At 39.1% G+C, this 13,248-nt stretch overlaps 1 protein-coding gene and 1 long non-coding RNA gene across 6 annotated transcripts in view; one reads left to right on the forward strand and one right to left on the reverse strand.

The window, feature by feature from the left end:
- Positions 1-13,248, forward strand: part of LOC116701032 (astrotactin-1) — a 372,813-nt gene that overhangs the window by 120,296 nt on the left and 239,269 nt on the right. For all 5 annotated transcript variants that reach the window (XM_032534569.1, XM_032534570.1, XM_032534571.1 and 2 more), the window contains one exon: positions 10,186-10,270. In XM_032534569.1, coding sequence (XP_032390460.1) covers positions 10,186-10,270 — 85 coding nt within the window. The remainder of the gene's footprint in view (positions 1-10,185; positions 10,271-13,248) is intronic.
- LOC116701036 (uncharacterized) overlaps positions 4,560-13,248 on the reverse strand; it is a 20,291-nt gene continuing 11,602 nt past the window's right edge. The window contains exons 2-3 of the long non-coding RNA XR_004334794.1: positions 12,213-12,218; positions 4,560-4,570 (exon numbers count right to left, since the gene is read on the reverse strand). This is a non-coding gene — a long non-coding RNA (uncharacterized LOC116701036). The remainder of the gene's footprint in view (positions 4,571-12,212; positions 12,219-13,248) is intronic.

The raw sequence follows: 13,248 nt of genomic DNA on the forward strand, positions 1-13,248 counted from the left end.
TGTTCTCTTTAATCAGTTTGAGCCACTTCCCTGCTCAATTTAGTTTAGTTTAATTTATTCATTGCGACACGTGCCATAAGCAATCTCATATAATGCACTTAGTTCTTTCAGCCAAAGCTTTATATTAAATTGGATTAAATATCGGATTAAATACTTTTTGGTAAATTAGAGTTAGCAGACTGCATTGTGGTCAATTTTCTACTGCTCTTCCTGCAGCATGCCATTTTGCTGTCACTCTCTGACAGAACTGTGATGTGGTAATGTGCTGCAACCACAGCTACGTACAGTCAAACAGTACATTGTAGTGAAATTTAATCTCTGCATTTAACCCATCCTAAGCATTAGGAGCCGTGGACAGCCACATAGCATCTTGGGGATCAGTGTCTTGCTCAAGGACATTTTGACATGTTGCCGGAGGAGGGCTGGGATCAAACCGCCAATCTTGTGGTTGAGGGCTGACCCGCTCTACCTCTGAACTACAGCCAACCTTGTACTTGTAACTAAAAAAGAATCTTATGCTGCATTTCCACTGCATGGCAGGGCTCTGCTCTACTCAACTCGGCTTGCTCTTTTTTGGGTTTCCATTAGCAAAAGGTTGTGATTGTACCTGGTACTGTTTTGGTACCACCTCGGTTGGGGTTTCAAGCGAGCTGAGATGATACTTAAAGGTGGAGTAAAAAAACACTGCAGAACATTGATTGGTTGAAGAGAATCGTCACTAGCTTGACATGGGACATCCTGCACATATCACCATTTTTAAATAGCCAAGCTAGGATTAAGGAGAAGTAGGCTAGTTTTTGTATAGATTGATGTTGTTTTTTTCAGGCCCAGAGTCGATGTCCTCTTCTGTTGTACAGTATATGCTTGACTGTAATGGCTTCAACGGCAACCCCTGGCTGATAGATAACACATGATGCATGCTGGGTAAATAGTCTGATCTGTAAGTATATCAAGAATCAAGTTGGTCTATTTTATATGTTTCTAAAATATTTAACAAAACCCAACAACACATGAGAAACAAAAATCTAAATAACGTGTTGCATATTATATGAAGTACTTGCAGATTATAAATACACTCACATCGATTAAGGATAATGTGCACGTACTGTACACAATGTTTTATTCAAGTCACACGCCACATTCAAAGTCCAAATGATGAGAACAATGTGCTGATAAAACAGAAGTCCGTTGTTGAAAAAGCTCTTTAACACTTCCTCTGCCAGAGAAAACATTTTTATCTTCTTTGACTCCAAATTTACTACGAAGAAAGTGGGATCCTGTAAAACTTAAAAAATATAATACATCTTGCTGTTAACAAGGGCTGTCAATCGATAAAAATTTATAATAGCGAGTAAACGCATAATTGTCCATAGTTAACTTGCGAATAATCCCAAATTAATCTTATATTTCTTTTCTTCTTACGTATCTTAAACTTTTACATGAGATCTGACAAATATGCTTGTAAATGCCTGTGTTCACATTTGTAATAATTCAGAAGATATTAATACTATGACTAAGCTCGCAACATTTAACATTTAATTTAGGACGCTAAACATGACATGTTCGCTGTCCCTGTAGAGGCGTTGACAGTAGCCTTCTGCCTCACCAGCAAAAACAGGGTTCTAACATACAAAAATACCCCTATGAAAGAAAAAAGAAACAACAAAACTTTTAACTAGTTATTTTATCAAAATCCCCTTTATTTTGTTCTCATCAGATGAGCCTGAAGTAAGTATTGACAAACATGTTTTTGCTTAAAAATAATCTGCCTGAAACAAACCTAGAAAAGATTCAGAAAAGCTTTGGAGATTTTTTCCAAACTCTATACTCCCAGCCCAAATTGAATAATGAACAGCAAATAGACACTTTCCTTTCCCAACTCTATCTGCCCAACATTACAGGTGAGCAAAATGAAAAACTAATATCGGAGATAACTGAAGCAGAATTAAGGTCGGTGATAGAAAGTTGAAAGGAGGGAAATCTCCAGGAATGGATGGGTTTGCTGCCGAGTGGTACAGAGATATGCAAGATCAGTTAGTCCCTGTTTAGTAAGAGTTTTCAACAATGTACTGGAAAAGAAAATAATCCCTCCCTATGGAGAGAGCAACTATTTCGCTAATCCCTAAGGACGGAAAGGATAAGTTGGAATGCGGAAACTACCGCCGATAAGTGTGCTAAATATTGATTATAAATTATTTACTGCCATAATCGGCAGAGATGGAAACATATGCCAGTGATAATCCATAAGGACCAAACAGGCTTCATCAGACAGAGACAGACGCAGGATAACATCAGAAAAACTTGCATATTTTTAATCATGTAGCTCAACAAAAATAGAGACTCTTGTATGAGTCTGGATGCGGAGAAGGCCTTTGAATCGGTCAGATGGTCCTTTCTCTACAAGTTATGTCCAGGTTTGGTTCCACCAGACCGTAATAGATGTAATTGCTGCTTTATACAATAAACCATCTGCTAGGATAAAAATAACGGAGACCTATCTGACCTTTTACTTTAGAAAGGGGTACGAGGCCGGGCTGCTGTGTTTCACGTCCTCTTTGCCCTTTTCATAGAGCCGCTAAGTCAGTGGATAGACAGAGGTCGGACAAGTGGAGTTCACATGGCATCCGGGGAACAAAAGTTGCATTGTTCGCAGACGATTTATTGTTAACCATAACAAACCCAGCTCGATCTCTACCTGTACTTATGGGGGCGATCGAGGAATATGGTTCACTCTCGGGTTACAAAATAAACGTTACCAAGACTCAGGTTTTAACAATAAATTATAATCCACAGAACAATGTTAGGAGCCTGTACAATTGGAACTGGGAAGCAGAATCCATAAAATATTTAGGGGTCACATTGCCCAAAGATTTCACTAAGACTTTTGAAGTCAACTATGGGTCCCTAACCTCAAATCTGAAATCAGACATACAGAGATGGAATCTGATCCCTTTCTCAAATTTATACTCCAGAGTGGAGACGGTCAGAATGAACATTCTCCCGCGCTTCCTATATCTATTTCAATGTCTACCTATCCTGATATCAGAAAGACATTTCATAGAGTGGGAAAGATTAATATCTCAGTATATTTGGCAGGGAAAAAAAGGCAAGGGTGAGGGATAGTACACTGCAGTTAAAGAAGAAAAAGGTGGTTTGGGTTTCTAATTACAGGTTTATTGCCTGCAGCTCAATTAAGACCTGTGCTCTGTTTATGCTTCCATCTTACGACGCAAGGTGGAAAGTTTGGAAGGAACAACAGTGGAAGGAAAACCTTTAATATCAGTATTAATGGACAAAAATTTACAAGAAGGGCTGAATATACCACATGGGTCAATATTACACACTATGCTGGATTCTTGGAGTAAGGTCATTAAAATTTGTAAATTGGGTAACCAGATAAAAATACTCAGATGGTGTGCATTTGATTCAGCGTTTAAACCAAACAAGATTGATGGGAGATTTAGAGGTTGGATCCAAAAAGGATTAACCACCTACTATAGCTTCACCCAGGGCGTGTTTCTGAGTTTTGAGGAACTTCAGAGATCTAAAAGGTTGGAGAAGGACGACTTCTTTAGATATCTACAGGTTAGGACCTATTTCAATCAAAATATAGGTGACAATTGGGAAACAGCCAAACCAGGACTTTTTAATGTGCTTCTATCCTTGTTGAAGTCAGGTTCATGCACGAAACTTGTTTCCATACTGTACAATGGTATCCTATCGTCTAAACAAGGTGACACAAAATGCATAAGAAGCAAATGGGAAAAAGAAGGAAATTTATCAATCTCAACTGAAGTCTGGGAACAGATTAACAAATTACACTGGATGACCTCGAGCTCCAACACATGGAGGCTGTTCTGTTGGAAAAACACTGTTCGTTTTTTTGTAACTCCAGTTCAGAAAAAACATCAGGGCAGCGGAGACACATGTTGGAGACTCTGTGGAACAAACGGGGCAAATCATCATCACATCTTCTGGGATTGTCGGTTATTAAAGGTTTTTGGGAACAATGTGTTCCCACCTGAATAACATCTTTACTGAAAGGTCCCATGTAAATGGAATCCCTATACTTAGGAACATTTCACTTGATAAAATGGACTCTGGAAATAAAAACTGTTGTGGTGCTCCTGGCAGCAAGCAAAAAGGCAATCACTAGAAAATGGTTGAAGCCTGAAGCTCCTACTGTTGAGGAATGGTTCAAGATTGTACAGGACATTACATTCTGGAGAAGATATCTTTTTCTGTCCGAGACCGAAGGGAATTATTCTTCAGGATCTGGTCTAAAGGACAAACTATAAAAATCGTAATTCCTGTGGACTAAATATGTCTAACTTGCAAGTACTGTTTCTGTTGTATTGTACTTTGGCTCAGGATTATGGCAAACTTACGCCTTGATTGGGTTTTTCCCCTAACATAAGAAAACTCAGACCAGACCCTTCATCCCCCCCACACTCTTCTGTTATGGATGTTCTGTTATTATAAAAAAAAAAAAAAACCTGGTTGGGCTTATGTTTTCATTCTATACTTCCAATGTGGTGGAGCTGGATTGTACAAAATAATTGTAATTTGCCTTTCCAAATAAAAAATTAATTAAAAAAATAAATAAATAAATAATCTGCCTGAAGGGTCTTTTCACTATGGTTTTTAAATAAATTTTAGGTCTTAAATATATGAGTTGCTTATATCTGTTCATATCAGAATGATCTATTCATATTTGTTTGCACACATGCCTAAAGGACACAACAAAATGGTGGCCAGAATGAGTCATTAGTTTCTTTTATCTGTCGGTGTGTCACTCAGAGTCTTAGTGCAGGAAGACATCTCACATTTTAAGTGGAGGGAGTGTCATCCTTGTTTTGCATCCATCATTCAGCAGCCTATCTCTCCCCTTGTGCAATACATAGTTCTGAGACCTTTTAAAATAATTTAAAAGCTGGGCCAGTGTGTCTCATGCTTACCTTTCTTGAAATAATTTCTGAGACTCACCCACACACCCAAATCCAAATATGCCCACTCTATAATAGGATGTATGGACCAGCAGGACTGGTTGCAAGTCGTTTTTTTGTTTGTTTTTTTCTTCACATGACGCACCGGTAATGAAACCATTCTGCATGTGTGTGTGTGTGTGTGTGTGTGTGTGTGTGTGTGTGTGTGTGTGTGTGTGTGTGTGTGTGTGTGTGTGTGTGTGTGTGTGTGTCATTGTGACAGTGAAAGTGTGTGTGGGCTGCAGGTAAATTGCAAAGGTGCTATATATGCCTATATTTAGATATCCTAAATCCAATCCTCATTTCTGCTGGAGGAGATACTGATGAAAACCGAAATATGCTGCAACAATATTTGTGCTGCTCCTGCAAGACATTAAACAAGACGGGGGAAGTTTTAATGCATGGTCCTTCAGGGTGGCCTCTAACTCACCCAGTAAGAGTGCTAGCCCCATGTTGGCTGAGTCCTGCGGCAACGTTGGGTTTGAATCCAACCTGCGTCCCTTTGCTGCTTGTCATCCCCTATCCCTCTCCCCCATTCATATCTTTCCACTTTCAAAAAAAGGGAAAAGCCCCGAGAAATATCTTTAAAAAAGAGCATGGTTCTTCCATGTTTACGGGCTGGTTTCACCACCACCTTCCCATTTCTAGAATGTTTAAGGGACTATATGTCACACAAAGTGACACGTTGTGCCTCTGGAGACGCATGTCCCCACATCATAACATACTGGCTTCATTAATTTGACTGTGTAATGGATTGGTGTGTGGAAATCTGCCTTATGAGCGGAATCATCAACAATGCATGAAGAGAAACCTACTTCCAGTGCAGCTACTGCTGCCCACAGAACAGATCAAGGCTTTTTAAGGACAATCTGGACATCTTGCTCAGTCTGGTCGCCCTAACTACACTTCTGTTCTGTGTGCTTTAAAGGTGACAAATAGCTGGGTGGGACGTGATGAAAATAAAGCGTGAAGCTTAGAAACTGGCTCAGCGCCTGCATATTTAGCAATTAGGGTATGTAACACCTTGCAATTGTAACACAAGTTTGAGCTGAGTGCCGTGACCTTAGAGTGCGAGGAAACGGCAATTAAAGCAAGATGAGGCGTTTAGCATTGTTCAGCAGCTATGCAGCATATCTAAATGAAATGCTACAGCTCCTGTCATTTCATTGCTGCTCCAGCAATACTTTTTTTATTCCTGGACACAATTTAGACTGTCATTCAACACATACTATTAGCTTTCTAGTATCAAACATCTCTGCTCTTTTTACTGCACATTTAACGAAGCAGCAAAGTAGCAATCACTGTATGTTCAGAGCTGTAAGGATGCTGTTTTCGGTTCCTACGGCACACCATTCAGGTGGCGTTTCAGGAAAAACATTATGTATTTTGCATGCATAATTGCATAAGGTTGAAAGGGCAGAGCCTTTGATTAAATAATGAGCCCTTTGAACTTGACCTCATTACTAAGAAGAAACTTAAATATGAATTAATTACAGTTTTGGAATGTAAATTAAATATTTACTCTGCTGATTGTTGAGAGTTTATATAAACCAATACGTTATAAAATACATTGTGCTCACCATGTTAATTGGCGAGATTTCAACATGCAGCATCATTACTCAAAAGTATGACAGGGCAAAAAACATGAAGTCGGGCAATCACAGGTTTTAGACAGATCCCAGTGTTGGCCAAACTTAATTAAAAGAGAACACAAAGTCTGTGATAGATGTAAATATCTGATTCTACATTGACCCACATTGACATATAACTTGACATATCAGCCACTACAAGAGTTTGACTTAAGCTAGTCTTTGAACTGACAGGGCCTCCACTTAAGAGCACACGTGGAATATCTGGAATAGAACTGCTATCAAATTCAAACAGCCCCCAAAATTCACAAACTGCCTTAGTCATTTCTTTTTTTATTCAAGTAACATCTGCAGGAAAATCAGTGACTCTGATTTCCTTTAGCCTGGCAGGTACTGACAGTTGACCTTTTCCATTAACAGTGGTGTATAAGCCACGGGCCTGTGCCCTTCACTTGCCTCCTATTGAGCATGAGCAGAGCATGTTGTACATGTTACCCATGGGTAACCCTCTAAACCAAAGGTGAGGCCCCATCACTCATGCTGAGCAAAGTCAAGGCCGACATTTCTCCTGGGAGCTGACAGCAGAACAAAAAGCCGATGCTTCACTGTTCTTGGCTTCACTCATCAGGAGAACGCTAAATCAGAGCATGTACCGTATGCACATCCCTCCACCCCTCCACTTTTGTTTGTGCCATTGGTCAGCTATTGGATATTGAAGCTCAGTATTAGTTTATTTTTGATTGATCAAACAGATATCAGTAGATCAATCTTAAAAAACATTTATTGTATGTCAAACAAATCCCATTGGGGGTCCTGACCCTGGGGTTCAGTTTTAGATGACCACAGTGCCTCCATTTGTAAGCAGTTCCAGTTGAGCAGGGTAGCATGTGATCCTAGTAGCAATAGCCCCAAAATGTTGCCTTAGGCCAGAATGCTAAGTGGATTTTGGGAAATTGCAGACCCAGACAAGCTCTGCTTTAGTAAATAATGACAGTGCCAAGTATCTATTCAATAGAATCACTAATCACTGATCTAATCACTTCCCATTTTAGGTAGGGATGTCATTCAGTCAAAGCACCAGTCAGATAACTGTGAAAAACTGAGTCTATTAAATTTAGACATTTTAAGTAAGGATTCATAGTTTATTTCACTCTTTACTTTTAGGATCTTGCAGTAGTTTACTTTGTGCAATTAAGCTCCAGCAAGGAAACCAGCAAAGCCAAAGTTGTGTTTGTGTATCTACTGCGCTTCACGAAATGTAGGCTAGAGATGCAGCAAGTTAGACGGGGCAACACATTACGAAGTGACCACGTGGTTTGAGATGTAATATTTGTGTTTGATGAAATGTGACAGGTAGAACAATATATTGCAATACAAAACCATGATGGTAGCATTAATGGAGCTGAAACAAATATCCCAATATCAGCTTCACGTACCAGTTAGGAATGAAGAACAGCCACTTTTTTCGAAGTGAGAGTGCCGGTATTCACTCCAAGATAATAAGCTGTTTTTAGATGCAAAATGTTGTTGAGTTCAGGATATGCCATTTGGCTACAACCAATAAGAAAACAAGCTGCAGCTCTGTGTGACAGCTAAGACAAATTGATTACCAACCTGCCAGAAAGCCCAGTCTCTCTTACGTTTTTTTATATGAATGGTAATTTTTGCCTTTCCTTCTGCTTGGTTTGCTTTGGAATGATTTCTGGGCAACTCAAGTGCTTGGGGAAGGTCCATAAAGTTAATACATTTATTGTCTTTCTTCATGAGAACATCCTTATTAGTCAGGCAATTTTTTCATGCATCAGTGTAATTATGTGGATATTTGCTTGTAAAACAAAATGATTCATACATTCCAGAAATACTAAAGAACAAAACATTGGAACTGTTTTTAACTAGGGGTCCAAGACCGAGGGGCTAGGAACCGTTGTAGCAAGGCTACACCATTCACACAGCAGGGCTGTGGAACCCTATTGTTTTTCTAAGGATTTTCCTCCATTATTATTCTTCTCTGCGTAAAACTCACGCTGCAGCCTAAACCGTACAAGGTGGCGGTGTCCAATTTTCAGGACTGGACTAAAACTCCGCAAAGACCTCAGGCTCAACAAATTATTCACTTCCACCACTAGGTGGCGCTATAGCAGAAAAACACATTTGGCCCTATAACACCCAAACTGTACATCGGACCTTTAAATTCCAAGATCCAACTGAATCTTGTGATATAGGCCACGCCCATATCCGCCTAGACTTTTATGCGTGAAAAATTGCGATTTATTGAAAATCAACTTTTCAAACTCCTCTTAGACCGTGCTATAATAATACATTTTATTTATAATTCCCTTTACATTTCAAATGGAATCTCAAAGTGCTACAATAGCAAGGATCTGCACGAAACTTGGCACATAGCATCTCACAACCAACCTGACAAAATGGTGATTATATTTAGTGGTGCGGTTCATTTTTGTTGTTTGTGGAGCCTGGGCAGTCTACAAGGATTGCGTTTCTTTTAGAGTTTTTTTCAGGCAACTAGCAGATGGTGAGATGTTTGCTGTATGTGACAAAGCATGTTGTAGCCTAAAAAACGCAAGACATTGCTTTGAGCACCTTTAATGGGATATTTGCAATGGTAATGTACTTTGGACTGTGTAGCTCAGACCTATCAATATTTCCTGAGATGTGCCACCCCACGTTACGTTTGGGTTCCGCTTTTTCGAGCGCTTCACCAGTTCCCCGATGTCGACTCGCGTCGGGATGACTGGCGCGATGAGGCTTGGACCCCGGTCATAACTGCTTGCAGTTCTAGTTTAAAATGTTTTGGTCTTTTCCGCCTTCATTGATAGGATAGCTAGGTGAGAGAGAGTGGGGGAAGACATGCAGGAAATCATCACAGATCAGATTCAAACCCTGAACCTCTGGGTCATAGCATAAACCTCAAAGTATATGTGCGCCTGCTCTACCCTCTGCTCAACCCGGCCATTTTTTTTAAATTTTAATTTAACCTTTATTTATACTGCTAATCTCATTGAGATGCAGTGTCTCAATACAGGGACAATAAACAACATCAGGGGGCTTTGCCAAGTTCTGTGCTGGACGTTGAAGGTAGTCAACAACTGTTTCCTGGCTTAGCTACTCCCACTCTCAAAGTTTTTTTTCTTGCTAAATGTGCTTAAGTGTCAGACATTTTATGCAGAATGAGGACCATAAAATGTACTGTATGTTGTCATACAGTAAGGTGTCCATGTCATAACAGTGTAGCAGTGAGCCACTGATTCAAACAGTGTCCTTGTCAAACCTGTCAGGAAACCATTCATTGACATGATGGATAGTGCTTTCTTTAGTTGCCATTGTCCAGTCATTTACATTTTTAGAACACCTCCTTTTAAAGCACCCTGCTGGAAAACTATGTGAGCTTTTGTTGAGACCTTTGTGGCTCAAATAGCTGAAAAAAACATGGCTCCATTATTAAAAATAACAGATGATTAAGAGTGCCCTGACTGCCTGAAGAGGAAAATCTTTGGGATAAATCCCATGGAGTAAAATTTAAAAAAGAGGAGCAAACTTTCCAATACATAAAATGATCACATGATTGAATATCACTGCCTTCCTGTTTGCAGGAGAATGCCTTTGCCTCGACGGCTACATGAAAGACCCGGTCCACAAGCACCTCTGCATCCGCAGTGAGTGGGGGCCCAATCAGGGGTAAGTCATGATAGGATGGTTTATGATTGTTCATTATCATGCAGAGGAAAAGCTTTGAGATAGACAAAAGTATAGGAGCATCTTAACTACCCAGATTTATACACAACTTTTTAGTTGTAGACATAAAACGCAGTTATCTACTTTAGGTAGTGCTTAGCAAAATAACTGCTTAAAGGAACATACCAACTTATTAAGACTTTAGCTTATTCACCGTATCCCCCCAGAGTTTGATAAGTCCATACATACCCTTTTCATATTCATGCGTGTCGTAACTCTGTCTGTCACACCCACCGCTAGCCTAGCTTAGCACAGATCCTTGAGGTAACCAGCTCCAACTAGCCTACTGCTCCCAAAGGCCTACTGATCGCAAAAGTGATAAACTAACGCCAACATTTTCCTATTTACAAGTTGTGATTTGTATAGTCATAGTGTACAAATAACAAGGTCACATGTGGCACAGCCATCTTCTAACCATATACATACTTGGAACTATTCTCCACAGAAGGCTAAGCACTGCTACTTGGGCGGCGTGATTAGCCCAACACCTGTAAAGCACCGTTGTTACTCTCTGCTCCTACCACGGGGCTTCTTAGGTGCTGCGAGTAGATGTGTCTGATAAATTAGTCGTTACCGGTAGTTACCCTTTTAAAATCTGAGACCTTCCCTGACTTTATTGGTTTCCTATAACAGTCTGTGGGTTGATTTCTATTAGGGCTGCTCAATTATGAAATGAAAAAAATAATAATTACGAATATTTTGGTCAATATTGAAATCACGATTATTTAACACAATTACTCATTAACCTTTGGATATAATGGATAGTGTCCAGGGTATAATCTTTTAGTGTCATTTATCTCACAGAAAGAGTCTTTGGCTCAGAATAAAATCTGTTTTACTACTGTGAGTCGGTTCAGCTTTTACAGATATCACACTTAACTTTATATAGTTAATGAACAACTTCACATACATAACACAATATTGTATCACAAGTCACATTTTCACTCACAGTGACCACTACTAGCCTACTGTCATTAAAAAACATTGGGCCAAAATATGAACAATAATGTTGCCCTCAGTGGGCTCATTTACTAACTACCTAAGGAAAAATCCAGCACATAGATGTACCTTAGAACAACGTTACGTGACTCACGTTGACTCATTTTACATGATGCATGTGACTTGTCCCCCTGACTGCTGAGAGATTTTATTGGGAAGAGCGGATGTGCACATGTGCGTGTCATTCAGCACAGAAGACAAAAAACAGAACATGGCCAAATAATCGTTTTTTCTCGATTATATTATTTTGGTGATCGTTTGGGGACAAAATCAAAATCGAAATCAAAATTCAATTAATTGCACAGACCTAATTTCTATGTAAAGGACTCTGTACAGTTTTGCAGGGAAAATGAAGGTATGTGTAGTTTATGCGCTCCTTTGAGTGCCTTGCCTCGTTTCAGCTCCCCTACAGCGCCAACAGTGTACAACACTAGCTAATGTTTTTGCATAGAAAGTGAGTCCGCTAACGTTAACAAATGTATGGCACCCACCACAGCACAGAGTCTAACAAAAATTTCCTGTGGTACCAGCGCAATCCCGGAAGTGGACTGTTGAGGACATAGAGTATATGAAGAGTAATTCCATCTTTTTTGTCTGAAATTGGTGGAGTGCCTCTAAATCAAAAACTATTTAAGTCGCAGGCCTAAAAAGGCAGTTGTGTACTTGTTAGCACTACCAATAAATCACTTGTAGGTAGATGCTCTATCATGCTTTTTGGTCCCCTCATCTCTCTGGGTGCAAGGTCACTTCTTCTATAATACTATAACGATTTCGAGTGATGAGTTGATATCTTTTTGGCATTGAAAAATGCTGTTTCAGACCCCGTCCCTGGAAGACATAGAAACACTTAATTGGGTTCACATCTGCTTGTTAAAAAGTCCTTGACATTTGGCTGACACCACAGCCTACTACTGGGTGACCACTCCCACTCAGAGTGTAGATGTAGGGGTGCTACTGTTCTAGAAAGTACTGCTTACATAAAAAAGACAGTATTGACAGGACAGTTCCCTTTGTAACCCCACACACAATGGGATTTTATATGGAATTGTGATGGAATTACTCTAATTTTATTAGTTATAAATCTTGTACTCCCAGTTTTGAGCAGATTCAAACCATACTGTGAAAACATAAAAATGTAATATGATAACATATCTGGTCTCTTTGTCCCTGTATCAAGGAAAATGAGCTGTGGACATCTGTTTGTGAAGAGAGAACAATAAAATAAAGCAGAAGGTAGTAGAAATAGTTGACAAGTGTACGCTTGTTAAATATAGTTTTTTTTTTTTTAATTCTGAGCAGCTATTATCTCAAATGTAGTATATGGTAACAACTGATTTATGTAATCCGGAGTGTACCACCACAATAGGAATATACATACAGTTGGTTCTGATTAGTCTGAACCAACACATGACTCCCACCAACATATTACAGCTGGCCAATCAGATCCAGTTGCTGCTCCGTAGGTTGGACCTCATTCGATTTTTAGATGGCACACGAGTCATCTTTACATTGAATTACAATTGTGCGATGACTTGTGCCAGACAGAAAGATCAGTAAATGTAATACCAAGAAGTAGTTAAAACGCTACAATATGTTTTGTTGTTTCATTTTAAAACTGAATTATTAATGAATCATTTACATTACAATGTCTCAATTATTTTATTAATTTATTAAAGTTAATTACTGTCAATAATAGTATAATTATTTCAATGGCACAGTCCAGTTGCCATAGGTTTATTTTATGTCATTAAAATTGTTTATACGTTCCATACTTTAATTTAAATGAACCGGTAAGATTGCAAACAATTTGATTTTTTTCAAGCTTTAGTGCAAAACTTTTTGAAATAAAATAATGTTACGTTAAATTACTTTCAAGCCATTGCCAAATGAGTTGATATAATAATAATAATAATAATAATAAT

Source organism: Etheostoma spectabile, chromosome 13 (genome assembly GCF_008692095.1).
Source record: "Etheostoma spectabile isolate EspeVRDwgs_2016 chromosome 13, UIUC_Espe_1.0, whole genome shotgun sequence".
Taxonomy (NCBI): Eukaryota; Metazoa; Chordata; class Actinopteri; order Perciformes; family Percidae; genus Etheostoma; species Etheostoma spectabile.